This window comes from Leuresthes tenuis, unplaced genomic scaffold (assembly GCF_036924035.1).
Source record: "Leuresthes tenuis unplaced genomic scaffold, fLeuTen1.0.hap1 SCAF_22, whole genome shotgun sequence".
Lineage (NCBI taxonomy): Eukaryota > Metazoa > Chordata > Actinopteri > Atheriniformes > Atherinopsidae > Leuresthes > Leuresthes tenuis.
This window is the reverse complement of record NW_027325376.1, coordinates 8,429,247-8,450,897: the sequence shown is the minus strand read 5'-3', so window position 1 is coordinate 8,450,897 and position 21,651 is coordinate 8,429,247. Positions and strand designations below refer to the sequence as shown.

General features: G+C 39.1%; 1 protein-coding gene across 2 annotated transcripts in view; it reads left to right on the top strand.

Moving 5' to 3' along the window:
- Positions 1 to 21,651, top strand: part of LOC140281739 (adhesion G protein-coupled receptor L3-like) — a 210,075-nt gene that overhangs the window by 135,112 nt on the left and 53,312 nt on the right. Inside the window, exons 7-10 of one of the 2 annotated variants that reach the window (XM_072376227.1) lie at positions 3,757 to 4,104; positions 7,537 to 7,640; positions 10,814 to 10,999; positions 13,550 to 13,588. In XM_072376227.1, the coding sequence (XP_072232328.1) occupies positions 3,757 to 4,104; positions 7,537 to 7,640; positions 10,814 to 10,999; positions 13,550 to 13,588 (677 nt within the window). The remainder of the gene's footprint in view (positions 1 to 3,756; positions 4,105 to 7,536; positions 7,641 to 10,813; positions 11,000 to 13,549; positions 13,589 to 21,651) is intronic. The other variant, XM_072376228.1, reaches the window with a different exon arrangement.

Here is a 21,651-nt window from a genome sequence, read left to right as displayed (position 1 = left end):
ATATCATTGGCAGAAATATCAGAAGAAAACCGCTCCTAGTGGGATTAATAAAGCTGTTTGTATTGTCACATATCCCCCCGAGGACACGGTTATTTAAGAGCACGAGTAAGAGAACATTTCATGAGTAATAACATTGTAGTGTCCTCTTTGTGCTCTGCAGTTTGGTTGCTGTGTGTGTACCCCCAAACACATTATAAAACTCTCAACTAAAGATGCATCATACATTGAAATTGTCCTGTAAGGGCACAGTTCCTTTGGGCACAGCAAAGACCTGTTCACCTCTCTGGTGCTCTTGAGCTAATTTTTATTTTTTTTCCTCCCTCTTTCAGTTCATCCCATTGGATAGATTGGGAAAGCTGGCAAAGCAAAACAAAATGTCCTTGTGTTGTCTCCAAGGCGATAGAGCCTGCAGACTGTGGCTGCTGTCTGCTGCTGGCTTTATTATTATATTTTTTTGCCCCGTGTGCTCATCTCATGGAAAAGACATTTAAGTCCGCTCAAGGACACGTTTGTCTCTTCCGCTCCTGTTCTGTCTCTTGTGTGTGTCTTTGCAGGTGTATTTACCATGCTGTATGTCGACAGAACATTCTGAAAGATAATTTAACTGCAGACTCGATGGGATCATGAAGAAGTATGGAATTACATTCTAGACGTGGTTCATGGTGACTTTGAATTAACCTCACGCTGTGATAGACATTTCTGCAAGTCATATTTCTCAGCACTGCCATACAACCTTCAAAGTTCAAAGAGGTGGAATGGTAATTCATATCATTATAATTAGCTCCGAAGGATATGTAAACCAAAATGATCTACTTTTATTTGTCTTTAAGAAATTATCCTCAACTTCCTGTCTTAGGACAGTAGATGCTTGGAGGAACTACGTCAAAGCTACACAAGTACATTCGTGATATTCCAATCAGGTCCCTATGAATCAAAATCACCGCAAAATAACAACCATTCTCCTCGCAACAACTCATATGCCTCACGAAACCTAATCAGCACACAGTATTCAGCCTCGATGGTTGTATTTACTGCTAGTCTTGTTGTCAGTTAAATAATTACACCCCTCAGTTTTGCATTTAAAGCAGCTTGTAAATTATTAGAATCATTATTAGTTCCATCTAAATTAGCTAAGTCTTTTATAGTGAGAATATTTATTTACATTTTCAGGTTGAGGTAAAACTTCCAAAAATTGGGGCTTTGCAGCCATGCTGCAGATGATTTGTTGTTTAATAAATCAGAATCATTATATGCATTAGTCATTATATGCATTAGACAGTCTGCTCAGTCTGGGTGTTACAGGATGACATACATCAGGCTTCAGTCAGGTTACATAAAAGAATGTAATTGAATTTCAAATAATTAGGTAATTAATTTGATATTAGCCTTCAGAGAGGAAGAGAGAATTAAATTTCAGCAACAACTCTCCAGCTTCATTTTATGATGCTAAGAAAAAAAAAAGCTCATCGGTTTGACCAAATATTTTCCCATTGTAAAACCTTGCACTTAGGACAGCTAAGCGACAGCGAGCATCATCAAAAAGCTACCACCGTCATAATCGCTCCAAAATCAGCTGCCCTGACCGGGACAGTAATTTGCTTATCCTAAAAGGCCCTCTGCGCATCTGTTAGGCTTTAGCTTATCTGATGCTGGTGCACTATAACCTGTGCTGACCTTCATATGAGTGGAGAATTTCCATGATCAGACTTTCATCATGAACCCTCGTGGTATCCTTTTTACTGTATAATATTTAACATTATCATTATTTATTCTCAAAGATGCATGAATAAGATTTTTCAATAATAATCAAATAGGTAGACTGGTGTCCCTGAAGATATTTCCCCCGCCTGATCTCATGATCGTTGCCGCTGAAGGCTGCTGTGGAGCAGATTGATGATGATTATTGATAGTGGCTTTAGAATGTAAATGGTGATGTTTGGGTGGCTGGTGGAAATGCTAAATACTTTGAGAGTTAATGTGATTTTCTTTTTAAAGCCCTGCTGGTGGGTGCAGTTTAAAATAATCATCTGGGTCTGTGTGTGTGCCTGTGTGTCTACAATTGTGTGATCATGTGACTTTTATGCTAGCCTATGATAGTGTTTGCGTTTTCTATAACGGTTTAGAAAAAGTCTGGTTGATTTTGTTTTTTCTGTTCATCATTAACTTAAGCATTTTTCTTTTTTTCCCCATTGTAATTCAACCTTATATCGTTAAATACGGTAACTTATTACCAAATACTTTGAAATTAGGGCTCTGCGTGTCTTTATTGTACAGTGCAAGTCAGTAAGATTTTTGTTAGTTCCACTTAACTGATGGAGTGTCTTCACAGGAGTGTCCAAGATACCCGCAGATCTCAAAAACACAGCAAACTCCTTTGTTAGCATTGGAAAACAAATGCTCAATCAGCCACCGCTCTTGCTGATGTGGCAAACCATTTAATCAACTTTGGCAGTCGTTGAATGCTGTCAAGCGTGGAATGCATTGACTGCTGATAGTAGCCGGGTGTCATTACGGCCTGCATGAGCCTCTGTGTTCCAAACTGCAGCACTATTTTATGTCTTATTTTACCTTAACATACAGAGAAATTGTCCAATTGCAAATTGAATCTCATTGAACTGGATTTCTGTTGTCTGAGCTTGCTGGATGTGATGTCCTTTAAACCTGCCAACGCAAAATTGACCTTCATTAAATTTTGTTTTGCTCTCCTTTCAAACAAAGATTAGGATCATTTGTCACTTCTGTCATTTTGATTGTATCTGGGCACTAGGCGGAAACGACAGCTATCTCAAATTGCATTTTTGTGAAGGTCCAAATTGTGTGTGTGTGTGTGTGTGTCTGTCTGTCTTAAAGTGCTCCTTCATTCATTTAAAGGGTTGTAGGACGCTTTCCCCTTTTGAACTGCACACTATAATTAGATCCTAACATACAGAGATGTAGGCATGTTGATATTTTTGTGCAAAAACAGCAATGCAAATGCACAATGAGTCATGAAAAACTTTTTGAAGATATTACATGAAATATAACCACCCTGTGTCTCCCCTGACTCTCTATGGCTTAACATAGTCCACTCTTTCATACGGGACCCCCGTTTTCCAATCAGATGCACAAAGGAAAGAGAATAAGGCGTGTAGATGTCATGATTGATGACAGGCACTTGAGGTGCTGCATGTGCATTTGAGAGGGAGGAGAAGAATAACTGAGCCAGCATATGGGCGCATCTCATCGTCCGCATGTGCTGTTGTTACGACCCCCCCCAAGAGCTCAGGTAAACAGCGTCATTAGCGAATAACTCCTGGAGTGTAACCACAGGGAGGACTCACATTCAGGAAATGGGTTTTCCAGTTTGTCCCAGCTGACCCAGAAATAGCATGCACTTACAAAACCCAGCAATTGACTTGCAGAGATATGCCCTCGTCAACAGCTACATTTAGACTGCACAGCTGGAAGTTTGCGCATTCCGTGGTGTGTGTGTGTTAGATTAGACGGCAGGGGTCCCAAACTAGACACCATGCTCGTTCATGTTAGTCACACCTGTCAGCTCCTCTTGATCCTCTTTGAACTATCTTCTCTTAAACTGACACATGGAAAGGAGGGAATAATAGGTTCCTCGTGTGTACACTGTCCTTTTTTCTGCTGTAAAAAAATATATATTGCTTCTTAGATGCAAATGAAGTACCACTGGAAAAGAGAGTCCTCTTTATTCTAATCTTGAATTATCTCCCTTATCTTTATCCTCTTCTTCTTTCAACATACCAGAAACTTCCTCCTCCATAATGGTATACATGGATACCGCAACCTCAACTACGAGAACCACTACTCGACCTACCACTGTTACCATGACAACAACAGTCAGAACCACCACTACCAAGATGCCTACCACGACTGCACTGGCTCAGTTGCCTCGGACTACATCAATTAATGCGACTCCAGTCCAGACACTCGTGGATGGTTTGCAGCCAGACGGCGATGACAGAGCACCACCTTCCTCCAAGCTTCCTAATATCAGGGTGGAATACTGCAACCCCCTTCTGATGATGGACATCTCTTGGCCAAAGACCAAGCAGGGAATGATAGCCAAAATGCCCTGCCCACCTGGCACTATAGGTATGGCAATTTATTTCTTCTTTTTTTTTCTAATTAAAATCAGGTATTTGAAACATAGATCATATGTTGAGGGGCATTAACTGCTCCTTAAAGTTAGCCCGACTTGTAGAATTTTTGTATTTTAGAGACTAACATTATGAACTTTTTTTTATTCATGTTTATTCAGTCATCCAACCACTATCTACTTCATCTAGATCAGCCTGGATCAAGTTTATCACAAGTAGAGTCCTTCTAGAAGGAGCTTAAAAATATGTTTCAATGAATTGCAATTGTTTGCAGGGTGGAGGGGGGGTTGCTGCCTCCTCCTCCGCTCATAAGAACTATGAAAAGGTTTCAGCAGTCTGAAAAAAGTATCATGTTGCTCACTCTTTCGATACACAAAATTCTATTTTGCCCATTTAAATTCAGGACTCCTCTGCTTTGGCTTTTTTAAAGCTCAGGACCCCATGTACAAAAGGGTTGATTGACTAACAAGTTCACAGCTTCACCTTTAACAGGTTCAGTTCTCCTGTTAGTCTGACACAATATTCACATCACTGCTATTCTGTACCAGTCAACATGTTGTTGCTTTAATCAAACTCTGTGTTTTTCCCTTTGTTTCAGCTGTTTGTTAATCTAACACTTTGCTCGCTATTCGTAATCTTTTGGGGGGGATTGTTCAATTCATAGTTTGGTTGCATTGTACAAAGTGTGTAGAAGCACTTTGGAGCTTATAAACTTCCACCAGCATTTCCTCCTTCATTCTTCACCTCAGCACATAAACGTAACAGACTTCACCAGACCATCTCCATTATCCCTAAAATGCCCTATAAGCACCTCTGTCATGTAATGACAGTGGTGGCACATAGATGGAACCATGACACAAACCACCGACCTTTCTATCCTCACTGTAAGATGTCTGATTAATTATCCAAAATCTCATGCATGCATCTATTTAAAACTTACTCTTAGCTCTGCCTATGAAATTTATATGTTGCTCCTCTTTCTGAAAGGATGTCAATAATCTCCTCAGGAGACCCTGTCTGCTGTGAGGCTCTTCGCCTCACTGGTGGTTGGTGGTGTGTTTAGTTTATGTTTACACTCCCCCTGCAGCACTCACTCTTTCGTTTCCTGTCCTCCCTCCTTTCTCTTTATTCCTGCCTCTGTGATGCAGGGCTAAAGATAGCATACTATTGCATTTGTCTGGAAACTGGTAACAAGTACACCACACTCCCAAAATGATATCCTATCTTTCAGCTCACAGTAGATTAGATTAATTACTTGCTCGTTGAAAGGGCTGTTGTGCTTTGTTCATCAGGCATCCAACCCTTGTTTCTTTACATGTTGTTCCACATCTGCTTTTGTAGCAATGCTAAGAGAACAAGGACAAGAGTGCAGTGAACTGAAAAAAGTTAGAAAATCACAATGCTGATCAAAGGGAACAGTTCATAATGTAACAAGATTCAAAAAAGTTAAGAAGGAATTAAGCCCAAACCTCACCAAAAGATAACCTTTAAATTTTGTTCTTGGGAGTTCCTATTGCCGATCAGGATTATTGCATTTAAACTAACAGTGTGTTAACACAAACTGCGTTATATGAATCAAACCAATTGGATTAAACTGAAGACGGTGCCTTTTTTTTAAGGCCTGATTTATGTCCATTTAACACATCCACGTGTGTGACGTCTACCTCTGACTGTTTATTAGAGACCAAAGAAAGTCATGTGTCAAGTTGAAATAATTTTGATTAGCAGTTCTCAGATTCTTTTTGTGAACATAAATTGGAGCCACATTTGACACCATCACCAATGAATTCACTCATCTTGTGGGAAGCAGAGCTATGAAATGTGGATGCAGTTATAAAATCAGTGCATCTCACTGCGTGAAACTCGACAATGGCAAAGCGGGCAACTGTTGTGAGGAGTCTTTTAGTTTCCTTATTTATCAACTTCCCCAAATAGCATTATATCTGCTCTACTGGCTCAAGTAATGCATCTCATCTTTAATCCCAATGAGAAATATCCAGTGAGTGAGTGTAGCTCTACAGATGTTCTCTTTTCAAAACAGTTCGAGCATCTTTCATATTCACCACAACCAGTTGCATGCATATGAGGTGTTAAAGGCAAATTGGTAAATCGCAGTGCCTGCATATAGTCTCAGTGTGAGCACTACAGTTGTAAACTTTATTCGCACTCCTGAGCAGGCTCTGTGCTAGTGCGATCAAATTCAGCTTGAAGCCTAAAAAATCTGTTTTTTTTTCTCAATCAGCACACCGACTGGGGAACTCACACATACATGCAGTCTTCATTAATGGGCAACACCAGCACCCGTCGAGACCTCACTAACAGCCATCACATGGCAAGATAAGAGGAACACATACCCTACCTCCTCTTAGCGCACTCTTCAAAGCCATCGCACTTCAGACGACACTGACAAGCAGAACATGGCTATGTGAGCTTCCTCTGCCACTCTTTGAAAGTTCCTCGAGCTCCCCTTCCATCTACCACTCTTCGCTTGCTGTCATTCTGTCTCCCCCTAACCTCCTCTGACTCCCCTCTCCTCTCTCTCCTTCTCGCTTTCATGCCCCTTCCTCGTCTCTTTCAATATAGGAAGATATGCAGAGTCACTTATCTTATAAGCCCATCAAACACGAGGCTGTCTGAGATGGACCGGGAAAGGAAATTATATGTCAATCAGAATTTATATCTGTTAATGCAGACTGTGTCACCTTCCAACAACACCCCACCCTCTGTATACAAGAAAGGGCAATTTAATGTCAGCATGTAGCGCCGCTGATGTCAGCAGTGAAAATATAGACTCGAAGTTGTTTAAGGTACATGGGGAAATCAGTCAAGAGAAAAATGCATTTATTGAATTTAGTGCAAAATAATAGTAGATAAACACTGCTTTTTTATATTGGGCTAATGCATTTACTGTAAGTTAAATATCACATTTAACACTGTTGAAGGTAAAGGTAGGTATAAAAGGTTCGGAAAGGCTTAACGGGTAATAGCCACATTGTTTCACGTGGTGCTGAAGCCCAGATGGCACATTGTACAACACTGATTGTGTCCACACCACATCTCATTCAGCAGACAGCAACTTCACGTTAGTCAATTTAAGATAAAAACCATCCAATTACATTTCCCTGCTTCCATTAATTTAATCACTTTAGAATTGTGTTTCCTGAGACAAGTTCTGAAAATTAGTAAAGGACTTGACAGACAGAAGAATTGGGCCGTGTTTGACAAGCCTGAAAGTGCTGTGTATCACTCTGTGATGAAGAAAAAGAAGTTAGAAATATTCAAGGATGTGGAAAAGTGTGAGATTGTTCAGAGGGGCTCACAAACACGCACATTTGAAAACGTGGGTATTTTTAGCTTTGGCACTTTGTTAAAACAGTGATGACATTGTCCTCAACAATCCATTGACTGTTTTTTTTTTCCTCTCTAGGTGTGGCTTCATATTCGTGCATAGGCCCGGAAGGATACTGGGACATGCAGGGACCTGACTTCAGCAACTGTACTTCCCCTTGGATCAACATCATTAACCAGAAGGTAAAAAAATAATAACAAATAGCACAAATCTAAAGGTAGGACATTTAATAAAAAGCATAATGTCTGGTTAAGAGTGAAAGGTGCATTTTATCGATTTAAAAAAAAATAATAATTTCACGAGGAATTATCACAAATTGTTCTTTTGAATAAAAGTAACAATTTTTCTTTTTTTAACTGTACCTTTTTACCCTTCTTTCACTACCATTTAAAGAAGCTCACAGTGCAAATCAAGGGTGTAAATATCACTCTCACGCAGATGACTATCTGCCACAAAACAACCCAATGCAATGTACTGCAGTGGGTAAGGACTAATCCATGTCTGCCCTACAACATGATCCAGTGGTTATTTGCTTTCCATACTGCTCAAGCACAAATGACTTGTCTCTCTACCTCCGCGGGCGAGTTATTATACAAAGCCCCACATAAAGCTTTCTATGTTTAAATCTGTAATAGAATCAAGCCAGAAGAGTAGAAGGTGAGGATGGGTTCCAGGTTATGAATTGCAGGCAATGTTGGAAATGTTCAGCCTTAAACTCATAGGACCCTGAGGCGTGCATGTTGTAACACTTATGTTCTACTTAACTGCACAAACCTCAGCCCATTAAACCAACAGCAGTTTTCAGATATGGACTGACAACGGCTGTTGGGGAGCGAAGTAGAGGTAAAGAAATTATCAGGTGCATTTCTGTATGAAGCAGCTCCATTTCAGGAGGGCAATAAAGCTCCACTACCTGCTGCTGCTTAGAGGAAAAATGCACTACAGCAAACTTATCCAGGGTTTTCTTTTGCCAGTGTAGCATAGACTCAAAAAGTACTGTATCGGCGTGACTCCTATGTAGAATAGTACCTGTTCAAATCTAGAGAAAGTTGCGACAGTCATGTAATGCTTGTATTTTTAGCAAAAAGCACCATTAATCTTTTTTATTTTTAAAGGAAATCACACTTGAGCAGCATGCCTGTCGCTGTGGAGACAGGAAGGCTTTAATGAAGATCAACCTGTCAGCGATTCGGAATGCCCATCTGGCACTTCATTATTTTACATCTAGAGCCGTTGTCCTGTGTGTGGCACTGCTCATTACCGGATGGTTTGGTAGACAAAATGAGAAAGGAAGATGTAGAGAATAAAGCAAGAAAGAAATTAGACCAGACGTGCAGAAAGAGAGAGACAGAAAAGGCAAGCAGAGCTATTTACCCAGCATACCCGGCTCCCCCTCATTAAGAGATGAGTGCAGGGAGGCTAAGGAGGAAGATATTTTCCAAAGACACGTTCCATTGCATACACCTTTATGAAGACCAATTTAAGAAGCTTAATTACCTTCCCTAATAAACTCACAAGCAATGATAGCAGGTGATGCCAGAGTAAGTTATTTCTGTTTTCTTTTTCTTTTTTTTTATTGTTTTCCACCAGTATAGTTGTAGGCATATAGCAGCAGATATGTCTACAACAAGCAAAAAGTATGGGGTGTTTTCAGTCAGATGCATAACTAATTAAAGTACTTTCTCTGTCACCTCAGCTTACGGAGAAAAAAACAAACAAAAACATGGCATCACACAAAGTGTTTTTATTTAAACTTCTTATTTGAATATATGGCTAAGAGGAGGCTAACACTGAAAGTAGTTTAATTAGTTGACTTCACAAGACATGTTTTCATATTATTAGTCATAATAAGTGTGTGGCACAGACATTTTGTCAGATGTAGAAATATTCAGCTTTTTAATTTTAAGATTGCGACAGACATGGCAATTAGTTTGCTGCTACAGAGAGCTAGCTAATGTTTACTAAACGTATTGTTGAAGATAAGGTATCTAGTAGGTGTTTAGTAGCCTGGGAGCTGGGCGATATTCAGAGCTCATGTTTCATTTGCTCCTGCAGGACACGTCTGCCTCCTCTCTGCTTTCCACTCAGCCTCACCTAGTCCAGTCCATCTAGGTTTATGTGAGGCAGGTTTGATTTGATATGACCGTACAGAGGTGCATCATTTAATGTCACCTATTACGTGGGTTTGATTGTCTTTTTGTCCTATCCACCTGTGTCTACATGCTATTTAATCAACATCTTCCCATGAATCACTTGGAATTCTATGACAAGCTGATTTTTAAAATAGTCTTGATTTTATGACACGTATGCTGCATTCACTGGCAACGTGGTTTTCTGATCTCTTTTTAGCTCATATGTTTCCACTCTAAACTTAGCCAGTAACTGTTAGTGGCTGATTAATAGAAGGAAATAAATCTAACTTGCAGGTGTTGCGTCTTTTTTTAATCTTTTTTCTTGGTCCTTATTGTACAGATGTTGAAAATTACATAATCCCCTAATATGAACTCCCTCTTACGAGGTACAATGAATGCAGTATTAACAATCGCAATTTCAAAGGAATAAGACTTAAAGTAACACTTTTCACACTCAAAGTTGACACCCTTGTTGCTCACGGATCCTTGCATTAAACCCCCCCATTTTTAACACTTTTTATAACTCAGCTGAAGAAGCAGGTAAATATCAGGTAATGTTAAAGAGAAAGAGAGAGATGCAAACCTGAGCCTGAATTCTGGTAGGATCAAGAATCTGACCAGAATCTGTAGTTGGCTCATGATGTCTTCTTTGATATTTGAATGCTTGCTTACCTCAGTAGTGAGAAAAAGAAACATGCCAATACAAACTGTCAACGTGGGTTTGATGCTTTGATGAATGGCTTACAGGAAGATGAACTGTTTCTTGAAAGAAAATTAGACATAATTGCAAATGCCCAATATATTTTTTCTTGTTTAATCCTGCAGCTCCAAAATCTCCATTTGAAATATTTTTGGAAAAAAATGTGTATTGAAAATCTCTTTGTTACATGTTCTCTGCTTTCCACAGTGAATTGTTCAGCATTTGTTTCATAAAAGTGGAAGGCCATCCAGGGAAATTCCTTCAGTAGTTTCATAATTATGTGCAGATACAATATTTGGCCCCAGAGTACACTCAGTTGTGTGAGACAATACGCACCTGAGTGTTTACGCACATTAATCGCGTGCAGCATTGCGGCAGTTGGGGAAAACATTTGGGTCAAACTGTGTTTATTTTTCAGGCAGATACTTGTATATTGAATTATCCGATGTATTCCCATGCATCTTCATCATGTATTTCATTCAGAGTGGATCAGCTTTTCTTGTACCTTTATCTGTGCCTTTAGATAAAAGCTGGAGAGACAGCAGCGGTCATTGCCCGAGAGCTGGCAGAGCAAACCAAGAGTAACCTTCATGCAGGTGACATCACATACACAGTGAAGGCCATGGTTCAATTGGTGGAGCTCCTGGACGTGCAGCTGAGGAACCTCACGCCAGGCGGTAAAGATAGTGCAGCACGGAGCCTCAACAAGGTAATGAAGAAAAAGGAACCAACACACAACTGCACTTAACTCATTTCTCCTCTACTTTGAAGTATATTCTGACACACTACCAGCCTGGATAAACATAACCTGGAGTAATGTTGACCGGTTCCTCTGCTTGTCAACACTGTTCAGATCAACAATTTTCAAGCAATGTTGAAATTTGAAATTTTAGACCATTTGACTCAGTACCTCTTTTGTATGTGATTACTTCAATTTAGTTTAAGAGTGAAACCTTTCTGTGCTTCCAAAATTGAGACTCACCTACCACAAGACTTGAATCCAAATCTGAGCAGTGGGTGCTCTTTTAATGACGTGCTTTGTATCGTCATGGTGTAAACTAAAAAACTGACCTTTAGTTTCAGTAGATAGCTCAAGTACTTATTTTCTTATATAAGTTCAGTCACTTTAATCTCGATGTAGTTTAAAATATGTTTTTCATGTGTCATGCCTGTCAGCTGCTTGATTTTTACTATTGGGATAGTATATGATGCACGTGCAGAGCTTTTCATATTTGCTGAACTTGAAGCTAATGCATTTATACCCCAATACACAGCAGAGCACGGAAAGGGGCACTCAGGCAAAGCGAGCCGAAATAATACTTAGTGTCTGCTGAGCAGCCGACAGAAAAGCAAACATCAGTAAAACTCACAATGTCAGTCGTTAATTTGCTCGAGCGGCTTCACTTGAGGACGAGCATTAACACCTGTTCTCAGATCGCTTTTTTGGGACTGTTTTTATTTCATTGCCACAACAGACACAGATGTCCCTATTGAGATTTTAGTGCCAGTTTTCTTCAGTGGAGAGGGAAGGCAGTAAAGATGCCCAAATGGCCTCAGAAGGGAGTATGATGAGTGAATTCACATTGAGGAGCATCACGTGTTAGTAATATCTCTCGGGGAAACAAACCTTCCTCATAAAACACATCACTCCACGTAGAGGCAACTGCTGTGGTGTAAAATGCTATTCTAGTCTATCATTTCTCTTATAAAGTTGAAAAAATAGCACAACACAGCAGATGTATTGAGATTTTACAACTAAGATAATTTATTTAAGAATACAGAGTCAACTTATGATTAAAATTCTTCTCTCTACAGATGCATCAACTGCTTTTTTGGCAGTATGCTGCATTTAAATAGAAAATAATGTCCCAACTCGGTCCGAATTCTTGCTCTTTATGTTTCTGCTAGAGTTTATTTTTTTATTTTAATTTTTTTCACATTATCTGCAGTGAGCTAAGTAAATTGTATGTGCATGTATTTTTTTAATTGTTTTTGTTGATGGCAAACCACAGTGCACTCTGCCAGCAGACAATAAAAGCCCAATTTTGGCAAACAGAAACACTGATTGTCATTTTCAGCGTGCTCGTGGTATGGGCGTGACCATTTCCACTGGCGTAGGGAAATGGTTCTCTTTGGTGCTGATCTGAATGGGATTTAGCGTGGTACCAGAGCAGAGCTGTTAAGCCACACAGGGGCTCTGGTGACTATATCGCCTCTGCAAGAATTAAGTTAGTTATTTACTCCAATACAGTCCTGACAGCGCTCCTTTGAGCCTAAGCTTTCTGTAGTTTTGCAGGCATGTTAAATTTATGCTAGCATTTCTCTTTTTCAGTGATAAAAGAAGTTTGTAAGTTAACTATCTCCCAAGTGTAAAATAAAACAGATGAGAACCTTGATGTCATGTTTAAGGGTGTAAGAAGCATTTTCCCACTTGCCTTCCACGTCTCATCTTAGTGTTAATTAACACAAGAGTATTCTCTGTTTTTTCGAGAAGATGTACAATGCATTGTCACTTCCAACTGTGTTACTTTTTGCACACTAAAGTGTTAGAAATTAAAACCTCAATTAAATATTTAAGCTATGTCTTTCAAGTCAATTTAAGTGAAGTCTCTTGTTTATAAAATGTTCAGATGTTCTGCTGTTGCACTCCAAAATAAGGTCAGATTCATCAAGCTTGCTTTAACCTTAAACCTTGGGATGTAACTAGAACTAGATTGGAGTTCATCTGCTGCAAAGCCAATGGAGCGAATGTAGTTTAGACTGGCACACATCTGTGTCTGTCAGACCCCACAATTCACACTGCATTTCTGGACAAAAATCAGTCCATTACGTTAAGGAACTCTCTATAGACCTCCACGGTAAAACTGCAGTGAGGCATAGATCAGGGCAAGGGTGTAAAACCATTTCTAAACCTTTCAGTGCTCCCAGGAGCACAATGACCTCAGTGATTGTGAAATAGAAGAGGTGTGGAAACATTAGGACTCCTCCTTAGGTTGGCTGTCCAATAAAACTGAGTAAGTGGGGCCTGGTCAGTCTAACAGAGCTTCAGGAGTCTTCTGCAGAGATGTGAGAACATAACACAAGGATCACCATCTCAGCAGCAGTACATCATTTAGTACAGTAAAGCGGCCACATGGAAGCCATTCAGGGTAAAAGACATATGCGAACCAACTGTTTGTCAAGGGACTTTTGAGGTGTTTGGTGTTTTCTGAGTTGTTTACTTTTTGCTAACTTTTTTTGCATTTTCTTTGGGTTGCAGCTGCAGAAGAGAGAGCGCTCATGTCGGTTTTATCTTCAGGTATTTGGATTAAATTTTACTTCATATGCTTCATTCCGTCACCATTTCACCATAGATTTTGAACTTTGGCCTTTTGAAGTGGGAAGAGCTACTGGAGACCTGACACATGGAGCCACATTGTCAAAGTCAGCAATGCCTAAATCAAAGGGTCAAATTTCATTGCCACACTAGCCAGTATATATCTTATGTCATCACCCCCCTCTGCATGCATATATGATGACATTCTCTTGCTTAACCTGCGCATGAGGCTTAAACCTGTCTGTGTTTAAATGGCATGTATCCAAGGCCGTAACTACCATAGAGGAGACCGAGGTCGTGTCCTCTGTATTTTTTTATATATTTTTTTGCGTAAATTGTGGTGATTTTATATTTGAAGAGCCAAGAGTAGCGCGACTGTTTAATAAAACAGTGACCCAGTTTTGGCATACGTGCTGCGCGTCATCAACAGTCTGGTGACTGTCACACACAAGTCGGACGTTGATATTGTTACCGCTACCATTAGTGAGTCAGTCAGTCACATCAGTCACTGGAAGAGGAGCACATCAAGCTAAAAATGTGGGTGGAGAGTAGATTAAGAGGTAGATGACTGTGAGAAAAAAAATTCAGTGAGTACAGGTCGTCAATAAATTTCCACCGGTTGAGTCAACATTCATTTTGCAATTGAAATGTCAGCGACGTCTTCGATCGAAAATCAAACGTTTATTCAGTGTTGATTTCTCAATGTAGGATGCTGAATCTGTTAGATATTTCTGCCGGATGCTGGAGCACAACGCAGCAACACTGCACAGAGCAGATCGTGCGGGACAGGAAGTCGTGCACAGAAACAAAATAAAACATGTGGTTAATTTTCAAAATAATAATAAATAATTTTCTGTAGTAACTTGCCCTTACTTCATGAGTCACCATAATGGTCCTTCAGGAAGCCTCAGAATGCCCCATTTTTACCTCAAATTTCAAAAGCTCCACACCGCCCTCAAAGTTTTTTAAGATTTCTGACACATCTAAAAACATGATGTTGAAATGGCGTATTGTTTTAATTTCTATCAGTTTAGTATTTGACTGTGTTTATATTCTTCACTAAAGGGAAAACAGGATAGGGAGGAAAAGGCTGAGTCAAACCAAGCTCATCTTTGGGCCAAGCAGTAACAAGAGGAGCCGTGAAGAGAAATATAGATCAAGAGTGAACAGCTTAGGCATTATCATCAACATGATAGTGCAATAGGGCTTGGGTATCTATCTATTGTAAATACTGAAGGAAATATGAAGCATTTGTATATATTGTCCCTCTGTCCCAGGACAGTTCTTTATTCCTAATCCATGACTTGATGAAATTCATTCACCAGTTTTACAAAAAAAGCCTAAAATGTGATGTCATTATGATGTTATTTTTGCTCTTTAATACTCTGAAAATGGCCAGATTTAAATAACGGAATTAAAGAAATTTCCAGTGGAGCATTCCCCCGAACCCGCCTCGAAGGTCTGACTCATGACCTCAGTATTTTTTGGGCCCTGCGTACGGCCCTGCATGTATCCGTTGTGGATTTCTCAGGTTTCTCAATCCTTTTTAAAAAGGCTTCAGAGCTACCACATCTATGCTGCCAGTAAAAGAAAAAAAAAAGTTCTCAGGCACTCCCACATTTATCAGCATATTCTAAAGAGACAGCAGAAGTGACCTCATTACACCAACGAGTCAACTTCTTACCACTAAGTCAGCCAAAGGCAACGCATGTTATGATTCTCCCTGCTGCATAATACATATTTGTCCCAATTTACAGGAAATTCTCTCGCTTCTCTCAGCTTTTTCTCGGGCCACTGAGTGATTATTGTTATCCCAGGGGTGACATTTCAGCTGTCATCAGAATAATTTCTACCTTGAGAAGAGAACTATGGGAGAAGTTGACATCCCTGTCTTCCATACAGATGGCTTAAATTAAGCTGCACATTAGAGCCAGCTGTTGTTTTATATGCGTGCTCCGTAGCACTCCTGTAAAGCAACATGTATTTTGCCTCAATTCCTTCGAGGCCTGTCAGAAGGCAGTTTATTTATACTCATGCAACTGCGCCGATGACATCCGAGTGTTATGTATGTTGGTGTATGGTTGAGTGAGCTTGTATGTACAGATGGGTTTGTCAGTGCAAGATATTTTAAGGTGAAGTTTGGTGGTGTACCTGTGACAGAAAAACCAAAGACGACACTGCAGGGCTCTGCATGTAGGTACTTTATTTCACCAAGGTAACATAAAGCTCTTCTTTAGATAGTGTATATTCAAGACCATAAACCTGAAAAAAAAAAAGATAGATGGTATTAAACTTTTTTTTTAAAGTATATGTACCTATATATATAAACTTCATGGGTATATGTCTATACCCAAGATGACATCAGTCCCTCAGTCACTGTAGTTGCCAATCTATGTGTATTGTCAACAAAAAACTGAAAAACTGAATAATCACTGTCAGTTATCTTTGAAGCTGACCCTCATTAGAGTCTTTGTTACTCTGTTACTGAAGACAAAAACTGAAACTACATTATTTCAGTAATAAGACAAGATTAGACAAAAAAAGTATTACTTTCAGGACACATTATTAATGTAAACAAGGAAACTGTGGTTTATTTTGCATTATACACAAACGAGTTGCCTTAAATATTTACTAGGATACCAAGAACGCACTTATTGGCTTTTTTAATTGTCTCTCCAAAAAACAAAAATTCCATCCTGTTTGTGTAACATTTTTACTGAAAACTGTGGTTCTCAATTTTCTTGAAAATTTGAAGTTGCTGCCCCTCCAAAAATGAAGATTTACCGTCGCAGGCAAACAAAATTAACAAAATCAATCTTTAAAGGGCCTGTTTGTTGATTTTCTTTTTTTTTTTTTTTTTAAAAACATCAAAAAATCAGCTACAGATATCATCAGAGTTGGAAAAAGCAATAACTGTGACATTATATGAAGATACCTATGAATCATATGGCTGAGATGTGCAAATTCAATTCCAGTGGGACAGACCTGGTTTGACTGTCACACTACTTTTCATCACTAGATTTGACACAAGTGTGTCTAAATTACCATGGCGACGAGCGCAATAACTACAATGTTTGATATTCCTTGTAAAAGAACATTAAGTTTTTCACCATCTCCTCCTCAACCTTTAGCGTTCATCATCACAGAAATGTTTATACCCAAGATGACATCAGTCCCCCAGTCACTGTAGTTGCCAATCTAATACACTAAAAAGCAAAAATGCGAATCATAATATCACACAATTTCATCACAATCTATACATAAGTCCCGTGAAGACAAGTATACAACGACTGAATACAAATATACACTGCAACATTCTCATCATATTGGTCTAATTGTCCCTGTAAATTTATGCTGTTGTTTTCACAGTTTGGTGGATAAACTTAATTCCACTTCATGCCACCGTAAATAACTGGACACACGGTTCGGCTGTAGTGGCTTGACAAATTCAAGCAACAGTGAAGAGCTTTCACTTGACAAACCAACATAATGGAGCAACATCTGTGGCCTTTAGTAAACACAGGCAAAGACTCCACATGCTGCCAGCCTTTCAGGGACTTTCATTGATTAGGGAAATTGGGCAATGTTTTCTCCAGCAGGACCCTGGGGGTAGACATAAGAGGTATTAGCAGAGGAATACAACACAAATGAGAGACGCACCTGCCTCTGCTGTTCCTGTGCTCCGAGGAGGCACACGGTGCTGAAAACAGAGAGTGACAGCGCTGTGGGTAAAGGCAGATTGTGGGACCTGTAGGTGTTGTTGCAGTGAAACAGTCATTGTCCAAAATAAACTATAGGCTTTTTTGTTGATGTCTAAATCAGATAAGAAGTGATTCTATTCTTGGCTGAGAACTCTTTCTTTTTTTAAGGAGTAAACACAAAAATGACACTTCAATACGCTTCATCCCGAGATCTAAATCCTCAGCCTTTAGAAATTCCCTCGCCTCAGTTTAGTTTGTGCAGATGAAACAAAGATTCTGACAACTTCTGAATCATTCTAAAGAGTCATATCTGCTTCATGTCATATCCAATTTAATCCCACTGAATAAGATTTGGCCTTGATAAGACAACAAAGCGCTTGATGATAAACTCTTTGCTCTGTATTCCCCCTGCAGAAATGTTTTTCTGTTGTGCCCTTTGATTTTGAACAAATATGATAAAAATGGCGCCCTGCCTCCTTTGCCTTTTGGTCATATCATTGGCAACTTGTTTACAGACGTTGACATGATGGTCATCCAATTACTGTGATTATATCCATCCATGCTGTTGCAAAGTCAAACGCACTGGCTGTCAACAGCCTCTCTTTTTGCCATTTTGGGATTTGCTGTGCAGCATATTATGACTGTCCCTACGTCAAAGCATAAAAAAGGAAAAAGACAAAAAAGAAACAAAAAGAAAAACATTTCAGGCCTCAGTAGCAGCCAAGTGAGTGTGAATTTTCAAGATAGGAGGAGGATATTGAGCTCTGACCCTCATTAAAATGACACCTCAGCATGAAAAGATGACCACAGGAGTGTAGCATTGCAGGATGACCTTAAAGCAGGCGAAACAGAGGGAGGTTCCGCACTCAGGAATGCAACTAGATGACATAATGTCCCTGGTAGTCATTTGTTGAAAGAGATCTCCTCTTTCAGCCTGCACTATAGAGCTTAGCACCATTACTTTTCACTAGTTCTTACCTATAGTGGAGAGTGGTCTGCTGATCACTGCAACGTAACAGTCACTCTCTGTTTTTTTTTTATTTTACTTGGAATTCAAACAGTTGAAGACAAGAGAATAACCATAAATGGTTCACAAGCAAATTGTAAACAGTCTGTCCTTGAGTTGAGTTCTTTTGAATCTTGATACAGTATAAACAGGTACAGTTTGCACTGGCATGATTCAGCATGTAGGGCCGCAACAAAAGTAGACCGAACACGTGTTTAGAGAAGTAAATGGTTCATTGTAAGTAACTGAAGAAAGTTAACGGTTCACATGATGGTGATCCCACACAATTAAACACTTAACAGTGTAAAGTTTTCATGTATTTCTACCATTCCAAAGTCATCTATCTCCCACATTTCCTGCTTCCCTTTTCAAATCAATCAAAGTTATCACTGGTGAATTAACACAAGGTTCAGACTGCTGTAAGCTTTGAAGCAGTTTGAAATTAAAGATGAAGGATATGTACTAATATCTTAATAGTTTCTGATCGATGCTTCTTTTGAAAAAAAAAAGTGTATATAAACAGTATATATATATATATATATATATATATATATATATATATATATATATTGTAACTCTGTCAAAAATAAAGCTGTGATAGGATTTTGTTTTTGCAGTGATGGTAACCATATCATGGAATATGCAAATATAACTTCGAATACCATCGTCAACAAAAATCTGTTGCCAACAAAGGCCTGGTTATCTCTGTCTGTGAGGTAAATACAGAGTAACTATGGGAAGTCATGAGATCAAGACTAGAAATACAAAAGGCAGTCCCTTGGAAACTTAGCTGCTCAGAAACAACCACCCTTTTAATAGAGAGTCAAGGATTCATAAAATATTAAAGTGGAAGGGTTTTAGGAATTCTTAAAGAAGATGGATTATTTGGCCGGCAGGTGAAATAAAAAAAGGCAGAAATGATGCAACAGCTTCATGTGCCAAGTGATTTCTTGTCAGATAGAACAGGACAGAAAAAACAAGACATCCCACCATGTCTGTGCAATAGTCTTTCTTTATTATTTCTAATTTTGAGCTCAGCTCTCAGTGTTTTTGGCTGAACAACTGAGAGGAAGCAACTGGTTTACAGGAAGGGAACAGTGAGGAAAGTGAGGGGCTGAGCACTAAGTGTACAGAGCTGGTTAGAAAGGGAAAAGAGGGAGATCAGCCTCAGCCAGAATCTATTTCCCAGACCCTGAGTTCATTTCATCAATCAGCGCACGATAGAGGTGCACACAGCACCACTTCGATTGGACTCTGGCCAAGCTCACACTAATGTCCACCTCTCCCTTCCTTCCTTTCCTTCTGCATCGGTTTAAATGGGCTGTGCACTGCAGCTTTTCACGGTCAGTCATCATCCATGTTCTAACTGGATCATTCTAGCAGTGACTCAAGTTAATGGCTAGCATGTCCTCATGTTACAGGAAGTGAATTTGAGCAGGGTTTTTTGTTGTTGTTGTTTTTTTTACCAACTCCCAGCCATTTTCTTGCTAGTTTATCTAGTGAGAAAAAGCATTTTCTTGACAAAAATTTGCTTGATGATTGCAGGAATGTGTTGCTTGAGTCCAGCACCGCTTCCATCCATCCACCCATCCAGCTATCCATTTTCTATACCCGCTTAATCCAGTTATCAGTCGCAGGGCGTTGCTGGAGCCTAGCCCAGCTGTCAATGGACCAGAGGCAAAATACGCCTTTCTCACACTGATCGTGCAACATTTTGTGAAATACACCAAAAATGCAATAAGCCTGCACTGTACGTTTAATATGGGAGAAACAAGTTAAAGTGAGTTAACAAAAATCCACTGAAGAGTTGAAACCTGGACAAGGACTGCGAAATGATCCCTTTCTATTGGTGACAAGCAATATTCCATTCAATGGCAAATACAAATGTCTGACATGAACTGCATTCGATAGCTTTTAGTTCTTTTTCTCTTGGGAGCTTCAATCTATGGTGACATTTTAGTGAATAAATATGTGCCCTTTGATTCACGATTTGTCAGCAAAATCATTTTGACCCTTAACGGAGAGGGAAAGGGTGATGCTTTCATGGAAACACATGACATTTAAAAGTCCGCCATGTCACCATTTACAACTTGGATGGTTTTTATGTATTCTGATAAGATAGTGGACAAGGCACCCTCTTGCATCTTTGCAAATGGATTGGAAACAGCAAAATACTTTGTTGAATAGGTGTACCATAGTTACACATGGGTAATGGGTAATATGTTCTGCAGCCCAGTGAAATGGCTAGAAAATATGAACAAAGAAAAAAAAAAACTTCTATCTTATTTTATCTTATCTTATCTTATCCTTGTTAACATTTAGCTCAGTATTTTCCAATATTATCTATACTAAATGAAGCTGTGCTAAGCTAAGAATAAACGTTTCTGTAGCTTCTTATTTCCCATAATGACTGTTATATCATATTACATTAAAGACTTTTGGGAAAGCCTTTCCCAAAGCGTAAAACTCATTTCCCAACACTTAAAAATTTATATAATTGAAGGAACTGTAACACGCCTTAAGTGCCAGAAGAAAAAAATGGGGTTGTCGGTGATAGCTGCAGTGCTGTAATATACAAAGAGGTAAACAAACTACACAGAGGTGAAGAGTGGTCGCATTTTTCATTCAGAATTACTTTTAATGTGGTTATTCTTGCTTTTTAAAACTGTCAATAAATCAGCCAGATTTGTGGGTCTTGAGAAAGAAACTTTCAGCATAATGACTGCAGCAACTTAAGATAAGTTTCTGTTTGGTGATGATAAATAAATGGGGAGTTTGAATTAGATTATCCCATTAAGGTAATTTTCTTATGATAAAAGCATACTGGCAAACACTCTCTCTTCCATAGAGAGAGTGCCAGTTACCTTTTTTTGTGATTTCATTCATTAATATAAGTGAGGCAACGTTGGCCTTCAATATGCATATTAATAACAGTTATGACTAATTTATGTCACAGTAATTTGATAATCTTTTGCAGCCAGATGTTACACTATGTCAGTTTCAGTTTTATTGCTTTTCCTTTAGCTGATCTTATGAATACCCGAAGGATAAGTGTGAAAATTTATCTTAAATCCTATATTAATATTTAATGCACATTGTACACTCTACTCTGATTTGTTTATTTGTCTGTTTATGCATTGCATATTCTCTCCACATCAAATTTATTATCTTATCCCTCAGGCGGTAGGTTGGGTTATTCTTCCACCATTTACTCACAACTCTTCTGCATGTAAAATAGGGGAGCTCTGCGAGCCCATCTATCTGCACCCTAAAGAACTATTATTTCAGTGTTCTAAGAAGTGAGGAAAGGAAATCTTAAAATGCTGAACAGAGGGAGG